General features: G+C 38.4%; 1 protein-coding gene across 3 annotated transcripts in view; it reads left to right on the top strand.

Moving 5' to 3' along the window:
• LOC149948211 (sodium- and chloride-dependent glycine transporter 1-like) overlaps positions 1–20168 on the top strand; it is a 39533-nt gene that overhangs the window by 14635 nt on the left and 4730 nt on the right. For 2 of the 3 annotated variants that reach the window (XM_090173155.1, XM_090173154.1), the window contains 6 exons: positions 12864–13083; positions 13678–13809; positions 14321–14464; positions 17899–18427; positions 19624–19861; positions 19929–20160. In XM_090173155.1, the coding sequence (XP_090029281.1) occupies positions 12864–13083; positions 13678–13809; positions 14321–14464; positions 17899–18427; positions 19624–19861; positions 19929–20160 (1495 nt within the window). Of the gene's footprint in view, positions 1–1014; positions 1161–12863; positions 13084–13677; positions 13810–14320; positions 14465–17898; positions 18428–19623; positions 19862–19928; positions 20161–20168 lie in introns of those variants that run through there. The other variant, XM_090173156.1, reaches the window with a different exon arrangement.

Raw genomic sequence — 20168 nt, 5'->3', positions numbered from 1 at the left:
ACTATACATTCATAATATATTAAGTTAATATCAATAGACTATATATTCATAATATATTAATATATTACGTTAATATTAATAGACTATATATTCATAATATATTAATATATTACGTTAATATTAATAGACTATATATTCATAATATATTAATATATTACGTTAATATTAATATAATATATATTCATAATATATTAATATATTACGTTAATATTAATAGACTATATATTCATAATATATTAATATATTACGTCAATATTAATAGACTATATATTCATAATATATTAATATATTACGTCAATATTAATAGACTATATATTCATAATATATTAATATATTACGTCAATATTAATAGACTATATATTCATAATATATTACGTCAATATTAATAGACTATATATTCATAATATATTACGTTAATATTAATATTAATCATAATATATTATATTCAATTTTATATATTATCCTATAAATATTAACATTAATTTATTAAAACATTTTTTTTAAATTAATTTTATAATGGGTAAATTAGGTATTTATTTTTCAGATTTCAATTAAATATTTTAAGGTAAAAAGTATTTATTTAAGCTTACTAATCTAATTTGTTTATTGTTAGTAACGTAATTTGGTTCTTATTTATAAAATGATTTATATTTAAATTAAATACAAATAAATATTGATACATTCAAATGTAAAAAGTATTACAAAGTTATAATAAATATTTCAAAAAATAATGTCTTTTAGAATATTAAAATATAATGGTGGTATATTTAAATATTCGATCGTTATGAAATTAACAATTTCGTGAGTAAAGTTTTATTTTAAAAATAACGAAGTAATTCTTGACCTATTAAAAATCAAAAACCACGACTTAATTGGCGCGCGATTAAAATGATGGTTAATTAATTTTCGTAATTATTACCTTGGTAGCTCTATCCACCAAATTATCGAGGAAATTAGACCTAGGATTTCCGCTTTTTCTCGAATATCGTGACTTTTGGGAGAAATTTGTCGGCGGCTTTTGCGGTGTGGCCAGATGAATGGGTCTGGCAGCCTTGCCGACTGTTTCTCGAATTGGCCGCAACGGCGCTGCTGCTTCCCGTCATTACGCTTTCGGAATGTTTTGATGAAATGATTGAGGAGGGCTTTCCTTTAAACTTAATGCAAGTTTCATTTATTACACGATTTTTATTTTTATAAATAGGACCAAATAGAAGGGTTAAACCCACGATAGGTTGTTTAAGAAAATATATTAATTTACGTATAAAATCGAATTACCGAAATCGGATATTTTAGATCTTAGCCAAGGCAATTTTAAACAGTAAAACGTTATCGTGATTTTCATAAATAAAAATTTGTAACCGGTAAATGGCCAACTATCTATATACACGTTTTATCAAGGCTGTCGTAGCTGGTCTTTTACTAGAAATAAATATGTAATTAAATAATACTAGGTTCATTTAGGTTCATTTCAAATTAGTGGGCAATTGAAATGTGTAATTTCAATCTAGTTTCTTACTATATTTTCTGAGATAAACATTTTTAATACGATTATTTATCTAACCATGAAACTTGAGCGGATAAAATACAATAATTAAAACCAAACGAATAATTGAATCGAACAGGTACGCGTATCTGCTTCAGAAATTTCCTGGAAATAATATTCAACGAGCTGAAATTTATCTATCTTTCAGTTGGTAAAACACCATATGTCTTTTATTTAGTTTAATCCGCCTGAAGCTGAAGGCGATCGTGAGTGCGAAAAATGTAAACATTGACGAATAAATTATCTGGAAATATGAGCAAAGGCGGTTTGCAGTCTGCCGTCGCGGTGACAGAGACCTGTTTTCTTGCTAAATGACGCGTTTCCTCCACTATACTTGGATCGAAGAATGTTGGAATGCAGATTGTTATTGGGCGAGGCGCTACAGTTACAATTTCCCTAACTATAATCCCGATAATGATTGTTATCACATTCTGATCATTCTCCGGCGCCTTTTGAACGGCCAACTTGGCGTTTCTTTAAGTCGGCCCCGCGATCATTACGCGCCAGTTTACAGACCTCAAAATCGTTTCGAATTTAAATGTTAATTTGCGCCTTTTGATCGAAGGTCACTTAAAAGTAACAACGACGCGAAAGGCGAGGTAAAAGCTACGGCGTCACCTTCGCGTTGTCATTTTAAATTACTAGCCAGTCGAAGTACCCTTTCTCCAATTTGACGTTGGGGGTCAAACTCGTGTATTTCGAAAAGTTTTACTATTTTTTCTAAAGAATTTTCTACCCCCACCACCCGAATTAGTTCAACTAGTTGGTCTAGAATTGGTTATCCCAGCCTATTAATTTCCTTCCTAATAAATTAACGTCGAATTAAATAAAATTTTTGACTAAATTATTCCAGAGAATTTCAGGTCTAGCTTATTCTTTTCGAAACAATAGATCATACTTTTTACTCGCACGATACTGACATCATTTTCGTCGCGAATTATTTTAGAACGAGAACTTTAATTATATAATTATTACACGGTAGAAATTTAATAATTTTTAGCTAATTTCCTTTTAGCTAAATGAAATTATTATCTCGTAAGACAAAAGTAATTCCGAGTCAGCGAGCAGACCGAAACCTCTAAGGTTAAAGTGTGGCAAGCTGATGTAACATTCACTCCAAATTTCAGCTCAACTTTCTCTCTCTCTCTCTCGGTCTTTAAATACCTTCGGGAAGTGTGCCCGCCGCCGTTATGTCGGCCCATTTATTTGCATTTGCATTTTTTGGCTCCCCGAATAATTTCCAAGTGACAGATTGACCTCCTCCCCAAATTCAGATATTGACTTTTTTTTTTCGGGCAGGTCACGATTTTAAAGACCAATTTGTAAGCTTTTAAAAGGCGCCTAGCGCATTTTATATCAGAACTCGTGTTTAAATACGTTTTCTACTAGGGGCGGTTCACTCCGATTGGTAAGACACTCTGCGAACTCGGTGTACACTGCCGTACCTTTAACAGTGCTAAATGCACGAACTCGGTGTACACTGCCGTACCTTTAACAGTGCTAAATGCACGAACTCTGTGTACACTGCCGTACCTTTAACAGTGCTAAATGCACGAACTCGGTGTACACTGCCGTACCTTTAACAGTGCTAAATGCACGAACTCGGTGTACACTGCCGTACCTTTAACAGTGCTAAATGCACGAACTCGGTGTACACTGCCGTACCTTTAACAGTGCTAAATGCACGAACTCGGTGTACACTGCCGTACCTTTAACAGTGCTAAATGCACGAACTCGGTGTACAGATTATCTGAGACTGTCTTACCCCTCGGTTCATTCCCTTGATTATTTGGATACCCGCGTATGATTAAATCTGATTAAAATGAAATAAATTTGTAGCTTCAGATGTATAAAGGTTAAAAACGATTAAATCATGGTTACAATTTTAATCATCATCCCACTAAATGGTAGTATTTATTACCGTAAGTAATATAACAACATAAAGTATGACAATCCACAAAAATTACCACCAAACTGATTTTCAGAGTTATTGCGCAATCAAGGTTTAGTTCAGCGCAGAGCCCCCTAGTGTCTAAATATGCCTAAGGACGATAATATACCACTCAGTTCGGTTGCCGGTCAAAGTCAATAATCAGCTTGGCTAATACCTTAATGTCAAGTCAGCTATCGAATTGTAATGCCATTAATTAAGGTGGCCGGGTTACAACGCGTAGGAGGGTAGTGGCAAGCCCTTCATGCCACGCGAGCCAACAGCTCCCTACACTCACTATTACCGTTAATCTCAACAAGTTTTAATGGAACGGGGAAACCGAAGAACCAGAGTGAAAACCCCTTTAACCCGTGGGGAGATAATATTCAAAATCAATATTCCTTTTGAAATAAATCTTTAATCGTCCATATTTTCGCGTTACTTTCAAATGTACGTGTCTTATGATAATTGACGAATAACAAACTGCCAGCCACAGAAACTCCTTCGCTGAGGAATGGGCTGATGTAAACTGGCTGACGATTATTTCCCAGGATGGTTCTCTGGGTCGTGTTTGCGGGATTGAGACACCAGCCGCATTTTTGTGGGGTGAGACACGTACCGGAAATGACGTCGTCCCACAAAGGTTCCTTTTCAAAAAAGATGTTGTCAAAAATGTAGCTTTGCCTTTTAGTTTAGAACAAAAGCTAAAGTAGGGGTAAAGTCTGTTTGGCAATGAAGAATCCAAAGATCGTATACCTCGTTAAAATCGACCATTTTGTATCCAATTTTAGGAATCTTTCGATGAAAGTTGGCAATTAGACTTTACTTCGTAACTAGACACGGTATTGGCAACTTATCAATCAAAAGGAGTTAAGTTTTTCTTGGCGCCGCACGAATCTAGCTAAAAAAAATTATTCCTCCCCCCCCCCCCCCCAAAGCGTGGCCTTAGAACTACATCTCCTGTTTACAAATTATTATTAGTAACATTGCTCTTACCATAAGTAACGTAATAACCATAAGTATGACACTTCCTATTGCTTTAATGCTAATTTTCTAACCGAACCTTTTTTTGGCACTGATACTCTCTTCAAGCTGTGACTTGGACTGGCGACTTACCGTTTTGGATGACTACCTTTTGCTAAAAATGTAAGCCTAATATCGGAGAGCACGTTCTGGAGTCGCGAGGGGCTTTGGCTTGGTTTTGAAGCCCGCGCGCGAATCACGCGTGATAAAAAAACACGAGCTCGTGGCGCCGAGAAAAACTTTTTTAGTTTTTATCATTTTAGCCTAATATTGCGCCTATCTTTCGGAAACCAGATATTTCGGCTTAGCGGAAGTCTCGCGTATTTTAGACACTAGAGGGCTCTGTGCTGAGAAAACATCTTGATTACGCAATAACTATGAAAATCAGTTTGGTTGTAAATCTCGTTAATTGTCAAACTTATTGTTATTATGTTACTTATGCTCTTACGAATATAAAAAAGTCTCCCACTCCCACCCCCCGGGCCACGTGAGGTCTCGCGGAGAGCGATGACGTCGGCGTAATCCCCCCGCTACCCGTCTCACACCCACGAAAGTTGTCACTCAAGAGTGTAGGGGTAGTTAGTCGCGGGGGTCCCGAAATAGCCTCGCCGACGGTGGCAGCTGTCGGCGATAGCTCTATGCGCGTCTTCTATACGATTGATATTGCGAGGAATTCTGGGATATAAGACGCTTTGATAGGGACGACATCTATGGGAGATATTTTTACGACAGCTATGGAGGAATGTAGAACACTCGTTAGTCTCATTAGTTAGAATCTTTTAGATCTCGGAATTTTGTTTTTCAATTTAATATCTTCAAAATTCTTACCCGAGTAGCGGTTTGTAAAGTTGTTTTTCGAAATAAATAATATCATTGTTAATATGGTTTGCATTCTTAAATATTTATAGCTTTTACACTAAGGTTAACGGTAATAGCGCCACTGCACTAGAGTTTAAAACCCAGTTTAGGTCGGTTTGCATGCCAGTTTTGACAGCCGACGATAATAAACCTTTCTATAAATTCCTAGCTAAACCGGCCAAACACTTTCACAAAGACAACATAGCTCTACTTCAGTAGTAGGACTTGCAAACTTATTTACTCTTTGGTTTAAAAAATTCTGCTTCTGCTCATTCCTATTTGATTGGTACTTTCTGAAACATCACTCATAAAGTTGATTTTCAAAATAAAGCTGAGGTAGCCTACGTGAAGATAGTATATTTCAAAATATAGTAACTCCATAACTGAACTATTTACAAAATCAATGAGATATAGTTCATTAACTATTTATAATGGTTTGTATAAAACTATAACCGTTAAATGAGTAGGAATTTGATCAAAAATCCACTATTTATACTGGCAACTAGGTTGGCAGGTTTGCCAGATAATCCTTTTATGAGCCTCCCTGGTTCATGAAAAATCGGGCCAAACTTTCTGCCTCTCTATACACAAAAGTAAATAAGCACATTAGTATTTTATAGAATGGTCTATTCTTGGTTCACACGTTGGAAATCGCTTCACCCTGGTTCGCTTATAGCCAAGGCTTAACGTCATTTCAAATCATGACCAGAATTTTGAAAATACTAAAATGTATCCCAAAACAATTAGTTAATCACGTTTACTATAAATACAGTAATATTATTTGACATTATTTTTGAAAATACGAGCAATTTTACTTCCCCGCCTGGTCGTTTTGAAAGCGATTCTAAGCGAACCGACTTGGACGAGTTGCTTCCCGAACCAACACGAAGCAATTTCTCACGCTGGTTTTGAAAAAGTAGTTATCTAAAACGAAGTGATTTTAGGGGTAAGTGTGAACCTGGCTATATTATCTTTCAGAGTAGTCGGAACTTTTTGATGAGATAGTTCAAAAGAATCGGTTTCAATCGCGTCGACTTCCTCTTCGCGCGATTTCAAATGTTTCTGGTGTCGAATATCTCCCGCGCGTGTTGCTTCCCAAGACGATAATACAGTTTCCAAATTATGTAAATTTCTAATGAGCGAGGATAACAGCTTCGACGCCATTTTCGGATTTTCCCTCCCCCCTCCGCGAGGAAACGGATAACATTGAACTTGATCCAGTTTGGACTTTTATCTCGTCTGTTTTCTTCCTTTTTACTTCTAGGAAATGTAAACTCCTGAAATCGAATGTTTTTGATTACGTTTTCACTCTGGGACCGCGGCAAATCCAACGTTCAAAGGTCTACTTATCCTCGCTCTTTTAAACTATAACTTTAATTTTATTTTTGGAATTGTATTAAAACGCGAAATTTGTTGACATTGAATTTATCGACAATTTGTTTGGAAAACGGAGACGTTTCAGTCGGTTTCAAACTGCGAATTAACTGGTTAAAGTAGTAACCACAATAGGTGGTTTCTCGGACTAAAAGTGTACTCTTTTTAACTAAAAACGTTTTATTCGCCTGATCCGCCCCATAAACTTGTTCCGGGGTATCAGGGCTACTCTTTTTACTCTTAGAAAGTCTGTACACCGGATTACCCTTAGATTAGCACTGCCAAAGGCAGGGACTTCAAAGATTACGCGTAATCCCATTAGTACAGTCAAAGGTACGGCTCTGTACACCGATTACGCGGAGTGATCAGCCCCTCGGGTGTAAAGGAGTAAATCAAATTTTGTCGTCTGCTATAGAAAACTTTCTATAAATTAAAAAAATAATTAAAAATATACTTGAAATTTACTATACTGTCTTATTACTTGTTAATTATCACCTTAAATTAAACCAAGTATTTTAAAACACGTTGTTTACTTTCGAAAACCAAGTATTTAGAGCGCGGAGGTCCTGCCCTCCCGTACCCTAGAGTGCCCCCAAATTATCCTACGCCACTGTTCGAAAATATTTGAATGCGGGATAAGTTAAACAGAAATCTTGAAAATAAACCTGAACATTATGTCTGGTATATTCAAATTCGACTGAATTTTTTTCTTCAAATATATCCCATTTGGCTGGTTTAGGTTCATTGGGATTTTGTATTGTAAATACATTTTTAAATAGCTTTTCTGAATAGAGACAATATTTAGGTTAGGTTAGGTTTGGTTAATATTGGGTTGGACAATACTCGGTACGATATGGCTAGATTCTGTCCTCTAGGTCGCGTTGTAGACCGTTGTAGACGGCCCATCGTGATAGGAAGAATGGGGTTGGGGTGGCACGAGAGCGCAGCCAATACTTAGCGTACGATACCATTTTGATAAGGTTACTTGTTCAATGTATTATAAAAAATAAGAAAAACGTAAAAATTAATTCGAATTTAAACCGCGCAATTGGGCTATTTTCGATCGAATGGGACTCAATGTTAATCGCTTTCCGTCGAATGGGACCAAACCTTATTTCTAGCCTTAAGGGGGAAGAATACAGTAAAAGCCTCTTTTTCGTTCAAGCTGCACGTTTCTGTTTTAACAATTTGATAATTATAATATTAATAGTTGACGAAATATAAGGTCCTAACTAAAGGGTAGTTTGGACGCTTGCCCAGCTTGTTTAGCCGAATTAAAACGTAATAACTTTATTACTTTTAAATTTAAAATTGTCAAAATTATTTTAGTCACTAAACAAGAGGCTGTTCTACACTGAAGTATTAATTTTATAAGTTAAAATACAAAAATTAAAGAGTTCAGCTTGAAATAGCGCAAAAGTAGACAATGGCCACTGTAGTCTTCCCCCTTAAGATGATTGTAAGTCTGAAGGTAGGGCATAGGTGGGAATGGTCCTCCGGGAACTTTTCGCGTCGATGCGATTTGGAGTGGAAAAGTGAGAGCGCGACTATTTTTAAGAATTTATATTTTTTCATTTTGGAATAATGAGTCGCGATGCTGTGGTAATTAGGATCTCGCAACTAGGCTTTATTCCACTTTTAATTGTGTCGTCCTCGGAGGCCGCCAAGTTGGCCACCGGGAACCCGAGCCCGCGTCGACGCCCGCCGTCCTCCGCGTCTCCCTAACGCGCCAAACCCCCTTCGCGTCGGCTTAGCCTCGTCACACCAAACGCGTGTCTTCTTCTTCCGTCTGGAATTTTTGGCAAAACCTTCTTTTGGCTTCTCACCACGATTTCATTCCGTTATTTGGCCTTCACGCACCCTCATAACCCCTTTTTTTTCTAATCAGCGCCATCTGGACGAAATGTTTTCCATTTTTAAACAACCCCCCATCCTCGATTGAGTTATGGCCAAAATCGTGTTATTGGCGCTTGTTTTGACGTTAAAAAGTTGAAATTTAATTCTAGAACTTTTAAAAATCTCGTTCGTCTATTCGTGCATTTTCTGTCGGGGATTGTTTTTAAAAGTTTTGAATTTCAAGGGCATCTCTGACGTCGTTTTTACCCTTTGTTCTTGGCGCCACCCGACTCTTTAACCCCATCCCAGTTTTAGTTCTAGTTCAAGTAGTCGCCATTGTTTCAAACTTTTCCGTTATTTTCTATCACGACGGAATTAAAGAAGCTTATTTAAATTTATTTCTCCCACTTCGGAAATTTCATTTCCCGGAATTTAAAAGTTGAATTCGATCCAAATATCCAAGACCTTCGAAAAATACTTCAGCCATTATACGCTCCTCGGTTTTACGCTTACGTAAAGAAATGTTATACCTTCATAAAATCACAAATGAAATTACAAAAGCCTTTGAACCTACGCGGTCGGCCGTCTTTGATTCCTTACCCGAAAGTTTAAAAGGGTCAAACAGTGTAACGAACCTTGCTCTCGCGATTAAACTTCGTCCCCTGTAGACAACCAGCCACGAGGGGGGGTTGCAATAACCCTTGGCACCTCCTATTTAAGTTGCCGATTTCTTTCACGAAAAAGTATCAAATCCTTGGAAAAGTGTAAACAAACATATTCTTATTTTATATTATTGTTATATTACATTATATTAATATTATATTATCTGCTTGCCTTGGATATTTATATTTTATAAATATTATTATTGTAATATATTATAATGTATTATTATTATATTATCTGCTTGCCTTGGATATTTATATTTTATAAATATTATTATTGTAATATATTATAATGTATTATTATTATATTATACTATATTATAATGTATTACTATTATTATTATAATATATTATATTATAATGTATTATTGTTATTATTATTATATTATAATGTATTATTGTTATTATTATTGTTATTATTATTGTTATTATATTATATTATAATGTATTACTATTATTATTATTATATAATATAATAATAATATTATTATTATTATTATTATTATTATTCTTACATTAAAAATAGAACAACATACAACTCAATCAAATACTATATTAACTAAAATATAATTATTGGCGTATATTGATATGATAATCATATACAGGGTGTTTCAAAATGTTATGCAAAACATTTAAGGAGTGGCAGTGATGGGCACTCTCCTCTCACCGTGAGATCAGAGAGAGCAATTGAGAGGAGGTGAGATGCTCTAAGCTTCCCATGGAGAGGAGCGTGAGATGAGTTTCCAAGCTATGAATTTAAGTGAGAGGAGAGTGAATGGAAATAATATTTTTCAAAGAAAGTATTTGGAGTATGAGCGAGGTTAATTTAGTGAAATGCGATGAGAGGAGATCAGCTATAAAGTTAGTTTGCGGTGGTGAGAGGAGGGGAGTTTGAGTTTAGATGTAAGAAAACCAAAACAAAGGAAATATAAAAACATGACCTTCTTGGAAATAATTATGTAACTTTGAATAATAACAAAAACCAAACGTACAATAACATAATATACTGACGTGAGAAGGTTATAAGAAGTTAAAAACAGTAAATCTAATGTGGCCACCGGCCAGTGATGGTCGTTGTTCTACCCCTGTGAGAACAGTGTGAGAATCTGAGAGGAGGTGAGATGGCCAAAACTTCAAAAGGAGAGGAGCGTGAGAGGAGTTTAACAAAGTATGAATTTCAGAGAGAGGAGATTGAAAGGAGATATTTTGTGACTGCCATAAACGGAAAAGAGCGTGAGATGAGATCAGATTTTCCAACAAAAATAGCGGGAGTGCGCGCGAGGGTAGATTAATTAGCGAAATTCAATGAGAGGAGATGTGATAAAAAGTTAGTTTATGGTGGTGAGAGGAGATGAGTTTGATTTTTAAATTTTAGAAAAGGGGATGAGGTGGAGTGAGAGTTATCACACAATTTTGAAAAATGCCCATCACTGAGGAGTTGTAGGGGGTGAGTTGAGAAGTATGCCTGTTTTTCGAATTTTCCTACGATGAGTTAAAAGAGCGCCAGAGAGCTTCAAAGGGTGGGCTACTAGCCCCTGGAAGTAGGCTGAAACAAGCGCAAAACCAAGCAGCAGGGAAATGCGATTTCAGGGGTACGATGAATTTGCGAATGCGTGGGAATTGAGATAAATAACAAAAAACAAATGAGTAAATAAGAAATGCGTAATGAGTTTAATTAAACACAGAAGAACAAAGTAGGAAAATGTGTATTTTGTACAAGTGACAATAAATGTTCGAAGTTTCTTCTTACACAAAGACGACAGCATCGAAGGATGGAATCGCGTACATGTTGAAATACTCCCGGTGTGTTCCGAATCTGGTCGGTAGCGACTTGGATCCTTTCCACCAAATCAATGTCAAAGTCTACTGGCGTGGCGTATACCAGATCCTTCATCCATCCCCACAAGAAGAAGTCCAGTTAGGTCGGGTGATCTTGAAGGCCATAACACTGGACCTATTCTCCCTATCCATCTGCGTGGAAATCGCTGGTTCAGTTCTTCCCGGACCGCCAAGGCGTACTGAGCAGGAGCCCCGTCGTGCTGCAACCACATTCGTCGCAGAGTCACTAGTGGTACGTCGTCCAGAAGATTAGGCAAGATATCTTGCAGGACACCCCAGTGAGTCGTTGCGGCAACGTGTAAGGGTCAACCAAGACGTCTCCAACTATTCCAGCCCATATGTTAACCGAGAATCGCTCCTGAAAACCACGTGTAAACGTGGCATGCGGGTTTTCGCGCCCACTCGTGCTGGTTGTGAGTGTTGAATGGGCCGTCTCTTCCAAAAGTAGCTTCTTCAGTGAAAAGGACGCTTTTAGGGAACAAGACATCTTGTTCTGAACGCTCCAAGAACCACCGCGCGAAGTCCACTCGCAATGGCCAATCCCCCGGATTTAACGCTTGTACTCTCTGTCTGTGAAAAGGGTACTGAAGATTCTCGTGCATGACCCGCCAAATGGACGAATGACTGGCTCCCATTTCGTGTCCTACAGCACGTGTGCTTGTTGACGGGTTGTCGTTGAAAGCCTCTAGCACCTCTTCTTCGAACCCGTGGTCGACCTACTCCGTTCCTGTTCTGTAAAACGAACAATACGTTTGTAACGAACCAGTCGCGGAGAAGTTCAAGTAAAAAATTAAGTAACGTACCCAGAATGTGCCGGTCTCACGTAATCGACGATGGAAATTGGTAAAAGTCCGTGAGACGGGGATGCGCCGGTTCGGGTACCTTTCCTGGTAGAGACGTACGTTTAGCAGCCAAAGCATTTCCATCCGCCAGTCCATACTCGAAATGAATATCCGCCAGTTCTTCCGAAGTGAACGTCATTGTTGCAGTTTGAAAGTGATGAGAAATCGCGGTCCATCACGACTTTAAATACTGTTTAAGTTTACTTTTTTACGCTTGTTACCTCGATTTGTTTACTAAGTCCTCTTTAACCTATCACACGAACCCAAACCTTAATGTTCGCCTTTCCCTGCTACTTGGTTTTGCGCTGGTTGCAGCCTACTTCCAGGGGCTATAGGCCACACTTTGAAGCTCTCTGGCGCTCTTTTAACTCATCGTAGGAAAATGGGAAAAACAGGCAAACTTCTCTACTCACCCCCTACAACTCCTTTAAATTTTTGCATAACCTTTTGAAACACCCTGTATAAGAAAACCACGTCATTCTGTGAAAAATAATGAATATTTGTCCCATGATGAAAAATTAAAAGCACAGGAATAATGTTCGGAAGTAAACAAGCGCTACGTGATGATTTATATTTGGAGATCGTAGTACTTCTATTTTCTCCCGGGATAAGCTAAAAAGCTCTTTCAGCGTGCCGCCTGTAGAAGTGTTCCACTCGCGATGTTTCGGCGTTCAGAAAGAAGCTAATTTACAGGATTTGGCCTACTAACGCCATCTCTATCAGCATCGCGGTATCTTAAAATACGAAACGCGGCAAATGCGGAAAGAACTCAAAAACTGTTATTACTAGATCAAATGACTATGATTTCAACACTTCCTTTATTATCATTTCGGGAATAATGGATTTTCCAAAACAGGAAATGCCCGTTCAAATAATAGCTTTAAAAAACTAAACAATTCGAATAAACACTGTCAGCGCATTGTCTTTGATCCTCGCCGATTTGTTAATTCGAACAGGAGAAAAATGCTGGTCTGCACCGGTCAGTGGCGATGCCCAATCCGTCGCAGATGATGGACATTCCTCAAGTGACCATCACCCGGAGCGTGGACGTCGACGAGAACAAAGAGCGAGGCAACTGGTCGAGTGGCGTCGAGTTCCTGCTCTCCTGCCTCAGCTACGCCGTGGGCCTGGGCAACATCTGGAGGTTCCCTTACTTGTGCTACCGGAATGGCGGAGGTAAGTCTATTTGCCAACTCACAAGGACACTACCCGAGGTGGTTAGCACCGATTTTGTTGAAACTCTGGGGTTAGGTAGACCTTATGGTAGTATGAAAATTGCCAAAGGGAAAAGTAGCAATGGGCTTTAGTTTTCCCATGGAAACCGAAAATGTGTTTGATCTCTCAAAACAAACAAATCTCCATTAAAAGAGCATGGGATTTTCTCACAGGGTACTTACTTACTTAAAAAAAAATTATATTTTCAAAACTTACCCAAAAAGATAAATTTGACCTATTTTAGGTAAAATTGATCAAGGATTTTGAGTAAAATTGATCAATTTTGGTTAAATTTTAACAAAATTTTGATAACCGAGAAAATAACAAGTGTTTCTAAATGGAGAGGTCAAAACATTTTCGGTTGCCATAAGAAAACTAAAGCCCATTGCAACTGTTCCCTTTGGAAATTTTCATACTACCATAAGGTCTACCTAACCCGCGAGTTTCAACAAAATCGGTGATAGCCACCTCGGGTAGTCTCCTGGTGAGTGCAATCAGTTGGTGACGCGCTGACCCGGAGTCCGGCGATCTAACGGAGGTTTATCTCGGGCGCAGGTGCCTTTCTCATTCCGTACACGTTGATGTTAATATTTGTGGGCATGCCTCTGTTTCTCTTGGAGTTGTCTTTCGGGCAGTACGCCAGCGAAGGACCCATCACGATATGGAAGGCCTCGCCGCTTTTTCAAGGTCAGTATTCGTATACACGCTCAGTGGCCTATCGAGGGTCCCCTGTCCGAATGTCGCTCCTTATTTAAAAAAGATACTTGACCAAATTACGTTTATCGCCAAAATTGGTCGTTAAACAGTTTGGCCCGGTCCAAGTTGCACCCGGTAGATACGCATCTGTTTATCGTCACTTCAATATTTTTAATCTTATTTACGTGGTATGAAAGGTAATTTGACAGTGCCGACAAAGAAATCTGAATATTACTTTAAAACTGCAACAGTGTTACTTCTCTTTAATCGAGCTAAATTACCTTTTTGAATTGCCGAATGTTAAAAGATCAATGTAAAAGTATAATGTCGAAATTTATTCAAAATACGTTAATTAATCCATTATACGTAAAAAAAGCATTAAAATCTGCCTGAGATGATATTTGAAATGGTTTACGCGTGGCTTAATTAGGGCGCTTTTTCGATGGTATTTCGAAAGAATAGGAAAATTCTTGACTTTGAGCGTGAATTTGAATATTTGTAGGCATCGGATACGCCATGTTCCTAATGTCGGGACTGGTTGGCGTCTACTATAACATGGTCCTGGCCTGGGCCTTGTTCTACTTGTGCAGTTCGTTTACCACGCATCTGCCTTGGAGCTCTTGCGACAACTGGTGGAATACCGAAGGTATCGTACCCTTTGTTCACTTTGTTATCAGCCTTTGTCCTTAGCTTCCCATGGCGTCATTGGTTGATTTGTAGTGTCGCGTAAAAAGTGCCTATCGTGGTCGCGTAGCGAAACAATCTTAAAGGGTTCACGGCGAATGAGGGGGCTGCCCCCTGGTCATTTTTCGCGCGTGATGACGTCAAAGAGAGAGAGCCAGTGGTGGGATATTTTACTTCTTTGACGTCATCAAGCAACGTCACGTGCCTATAATGACCCGGGGTCGACCCCTTTACTGCCAGCCCCCTCATTCCCCGGCTGCCTTCGAATAGGCGAAACTATAAAGTAAATTTGGTCTTAACCAACTTGTTAAAATGGGAAAACAAAATCACGTGACTACCTTTTCACAGCCAACTTCGATTCATTAACTCGTGTTCATAGTTGGCCGTGCGAAGTTAAAGAAAAAAATTATTCCTTCCAGATACTGCAAACTGCAGACAGCTAATTAACTTACACTTTTCTAACAAAGAAGTACAAGTACGCGAATTATTGCGTAAGTTTAAACTTACGCAATAATTCGTGTACTTGTACTTCTTTGTTATTCAACAGCGTAAGGCTGGAACCAAACCAAACGTTAATTATGTTACACTTTTCTATTACAAAATGTTTTAAATAATAATAATAATAATAATAATAATAATAATAATAAACAGATAATTTAGACGCATCGATCAAAATTTAAACCAACATTAGCAAAATAACGTGAATAATAGTTCGTATTTCTTAGGATAGATGGCGCTGCGGTTCTCCACAAAGTTACTTGACTACCATCTTTTCAGCCCCCCTGGACTTCATAGTTTCGCCAATTGTTTTACAGCACGACTCCTTTACCTTCTCTCGGCGTGTCTCTACAAACCTCATTCGCGGTGAAACTCTCCTTCATCATTAGACGGGGAATTCCCGACAACTTCAACCTAGATTATCCACTGCCAAAAACAACCACCTCAATAATATCTAAGGCGGGTTATCGAGTCTAGCGGAGAGCGAGTAAAAGATAAAAATTGGTTTCATTTCCGTTAACAATTAAGTGGCTTATGTAAATATATTTTCTCAATTGGAATTCCTCTAGTCTCCAAAAAACTAGATCTGGCGGCGGCGGAAAGCGAACTTAGGCGTATCGCCAGACGTCGAGGTCGAATTCACTCTCGAATTTAAATGTATTTTTTCGCTCGTGATCCGGTTTTTACTGGTTTCGACGATGCCAACTAGGTCTATATCTTGATCTCCCGAAACAAGCGGAACGATTAACGCTCGATTTCATTTCAGCTTATTATTCGGACAAGTTTCGAAGCGTAGTTACTCTTATTATATAGATAACTATTTAAACGTGATTAACGTATTTAATTATTTATGATTTGTTAAAGGAAAAGTCCAGGTTGGGTAAAACTTGGGTCTATTTGAAAGATCATGTTTAAATAAACTCAAAAATATCAGTCGTAAAATTGTATCTTTTTTTAATGACCAGAAATTAATTTTTAAACGAGCGAAATTTACCGCCAAGCGATCTGCCATTTTTTGTTTCGGGGTGACGTTTTAGGCGCTGTTCGCGCTATAACAGGCTTTACCAGCTCTCTGTTCCCCGCGCGCGCTTGCTCCGCGTGCGGTCTGCGGAGGGAAGGCGAAAGAAAATGGCAGCTCGCTTGGCGGTAAATTTCGCTCGTTTAAAAATTAATTTCTCGTCATTAAAAAAAGATACAATTTTACGACTGATATTTTTGAGTTTATTTAAACATGATCTTTCAAATAGACCCAAGTTTTACCCAACCTGGACTTTTCCTTTAAATAAGGGACGAATTCAATTAATACTTTAATATTGAGACAAAGTGGCGTCACTACGACGTTATTGTTTGATTGGCGCTGAAATTTAATTGTAATATTAGTAATTACCATTAAATTTACTTTGAGAATCTAGATTGAAATAAGGGCGTTAGATTGTAACAGAAATTGTTTTTTTTTAATCGACTGATTTTCTCAATATTTCCGGATTTTTTTTCGTTACAATTTCGCTTTGCTTCTTGAAACGTTACCGAAAATTAGTTTAATTAGTTTCTGACGCACGTTTTAATTAGTCGTTTCAAATTTTTAGCGTGGATCAATTTTTTTAAACAAAAATATATATAGTCACAACGGTCGAAATATAAGAATATATTTTTAAAATCGCGGTACTTTGGATAGGCATGCCGAAATGGTGGTATAAGATTGTAGTACTTCCGACAGTTATAACCTAATGGCGGTACAAGATGGTAGTACTACGGCAAGATATGCCGAAAATGTGGTACAAGATAGTAGTGCTTCGGGAAAACATGCCTAAATTGCGGTACAAGATAGTACTGCTTCGGGAAAACATGCCAAAATGGCGGTACAAGTAATTAGTGCTTCGTCAAAATATGCCTAAATTGCGGTACAAGATAGTAGTGCTTCGGATAAATATACTTTCATGGTGGTAGAAGATAGTAGTAGGCTAAATAGCAATACTTCGGCAAGATATGTTGTCGTGGTGGTACTAAATAGCAATACTTCGGCAAGATATGACGTCATGCCTGTACACAATAACAGTTCTTAAGCAAGATATACCTTCATGGCGGCTTAAGAATCTTGCCGAAATACTGCTACTGATATGAAAAGTATAGGTCTTCTCAAACATTCTTATATTTCAATTTATAGACATTTCTTTCGGGCTATAAGCAAAGAGTACGTGTACTAGAGATGAAATCGCGGGGTAGGGTGTAATCTATAATGCCTTAGAGTGAGCTTAGATGGGTGCCGCGCCACTACCGGATTCTGCGCTAATCACGATTATTCAAATCTTTTCGTACGTTAATATTTACCTCTTTTAGTTTTCATTCTTTTTTCTAGTTTGGTTTGGAATATTTGTGGTATAAATCGTTCTTTAAGTTGTTTCTCAATAACTAAAGGGCGCAACGTCTCCGAAGGCTACCGTAGTGGCGCTGCGGTACTGTGATTTGGGGTTTTAAACATCGGCATTCCATCCCCCTCTAAGGCTCCGTCAACACATAGAAACTACAGCAGGAATAGAAAGAGTCGATGAAAAGTGTTACGGGCTCGATACGGGCAAAAGGTTCTCGGTTCATTTCCGCTTGAATCTAATTGGCCGTCATTTCCAAAGCTTCTTTTTGATTGGACCAGAGATAACCGGAAATGAGTGGAGAACCTTTTGCCCGTGTCATCCTAGTAAATCACGTACAAAGGCAGGGCCTTCTATTCCTGTGGTAGTTTCTAGTTCACGTACTACTCTTTGCTTTGAGGATATTTTTCACGAAGTTTGGTTCTTGCTGGATTTTACGTTGAAAAAACGCTTCGCTTGAAGCACTCTAGATGATGTTTCAAGTTGAGTCGCTCTCGTTTGACACGCGCTGACAAATGTCTATTTCCGTTAGCTTGTCGTCGCTTCGACAATAAGAATTGCACAGCCCACGACGGCGTCATGATCTCGAACGGGACTTGCTTCTACAAGAGCGAAGTCACGCCGGAGGTGTGGGCCACCTTGGAGAACTCTACGGACAACACGAAGATGGCCAGCGACGAGTACTTTCACAACTACGTCCTGGACTTGACGGACGGGCTGCACGACCTGGGCGGCTTGAAATGGCAACTGGTCCTTTGTCTGATGGCCTGCTGGTGCATCGTCTTCTTCTGTCTCTTGAAGGGCGTCAAGAGTATGGGCAAAGTGGTCTACTTCACGGCGCTCTTTCCCTACGTGGTCCTGGTCATCCTTTTGATCCGCGGAGCCACTCTGGAGGGCTCCTACGACGGAATCATGTTCTATTTGACCCCCGATTGGAAGCGACTGTCCGAGGCTCGAGTCTGGGGCGACGCGGCCATGCAGATCTTCTTCTCCTTGTCTCCTTGCTGGGGTGGATTGATCACTTTGGCCAGTTACAACCGATTTCACAATAACTGCTTCAAGTAAAGTGCCTTTCACGATGTAGTTTGAAGGCTTTTTTTTTGATAAATATCATCTCCATTAATTTTGACAACGTACGCTTAAAGTAAAACCAAAATAAATTAGATTGATTATTATTTTTAGTACGGAACTTACACCGATGCATGGAGAAAAGAACTGTTGAGGAATGGTAAAAATAAGGGGAGACTAGCGGGATAATGGAGGCTGACCAAAAAGGAGTCGACACCCATGATGACGTTTAAGTGGCGAATTTGGAACTTTGACGCAGCTGCTTTACTCACGAAAAAATAACCCGTGTTGACCTCCTTTGAGTTAGCCACCATTCTCCCGCTGTAATAGGCCTTTCCATAAAATATTTCTACGTCACCCACCACCAATTTCGCTAAATCTAAACAAAAAGTTGGCTGTACTTTTTGCATTTTCCGGTAAGATTTCCCCAAACATTTTATACGGACTCACGGAGCTCGGGTTAGGCTTAATGACTTCGTAGTTCAAACTGATTTAAATTTATTTTTGATACTAATTAAATTAATTATTATTGCAATACTCATATCAACTCTGTTAAAGTATTGTTAATACTATATATTAGCTAGTATTTTATGATAAACAACAATCTTTACCTGATACACTACTGTGGCTGTCAATGAAATGTTAAGCCTTAGTTTACAAGGCTATAAACATCAACTGTTAAACATCATCGATACCGTGCTAAATTTTTCGTTATTTTAAATATTTAAATCATTTCCTTTTATGACTAGTTAAATAAACAAAATATATTTATACTTTAAATATTTGATATAACAAATTTATTAATATCACTTGGATTAACTTTAATGCGCCGTGTTTTGTTACTTTGTAAATACTTACACTTGGTAGCAGACGACATACCGAGCTCAAGAGTCGAGCCAGGGTAAAAACAAGGAGTAATATATATAACGTTGATCGAAATCATCCTTGCAAAAACAGTTTTCCTTCCCACTTTTACCGTAACGAACATTTTATGGAAAGGTCTATTACAGGGACGCCTTAACTTATTTTGTCTTACCTTTTCTCCATGTCCGAGCTTAAGGAAACATTCCTTTATGATTACATTTCACTAACAAAAACAGTTGAGATGGAAACGCGTTTGTCAAAAAGCTTCCAAAAAAGAGCCATTTATTCCTCTTTGAAATGAACCCGAGATTATCCGTTACTTTAGGGATATGATGTTCATATCAATCGGAAATTGCGGCACCAGTTTCTTCGCTGGTTTCGTCATTTTCAGCATCATCGGATTCATGGCCCACGAACTGGGCGTCCCCGTCTCTAAGGTGGCTTCGGAAGGTGCTGGACTAGCTTTCGTGGCTTACCCGGAGGCTGTGGCTCGCCTACCCGTCTCGCCGTTATGGGCCATCCTTTTCTTCTTCATGCTCATGACCTTGGGACTCGGTACTCAGGTAAGAGTCAATCGTAGGGTTCAGAAAAAAAAAGCGTAGATACTGAACCCGTTTTCAACCGATTTAGTTTACGTTGATCGAAACGGTGGTGACGACGCTGGTTGACACCTGGCCCGAACGATTGCGTCATCGCAAGTCTTTCGTCCTATTAGGCGTTTGTATCGTTATGTTCTTTGGTGGTTTGTCGATCTGTACTAAGGGAGGAATGTACGTTCTTCAACTGATGGACAACTACTGCGCTAGCTTCTCGGCCCTGATCATTGGCTTTTTCGAAGTCGTCGTTATTTCGTGGATTTATGGTAATATC

This window comes from Leiobunum rupestre, chromosome 4 (genome assembly GCF_980474605.1).
Source record: "Leiobunum rupestre chromosome 4, qqLeiRupe1.1.hap1, whole genome shotgun sequence".
Lineage (NCBI taxonomy): Eukaryota > Metazoa > Arthropoda > Arachnida > Opiliones > Sclerosomatidae > Leiobunum > Leiobunum rupestre.
Note: the sequence above shows the minus strand (reverse complement) of the source record. Positions and strands in the feature narration are given on the sequence as shown.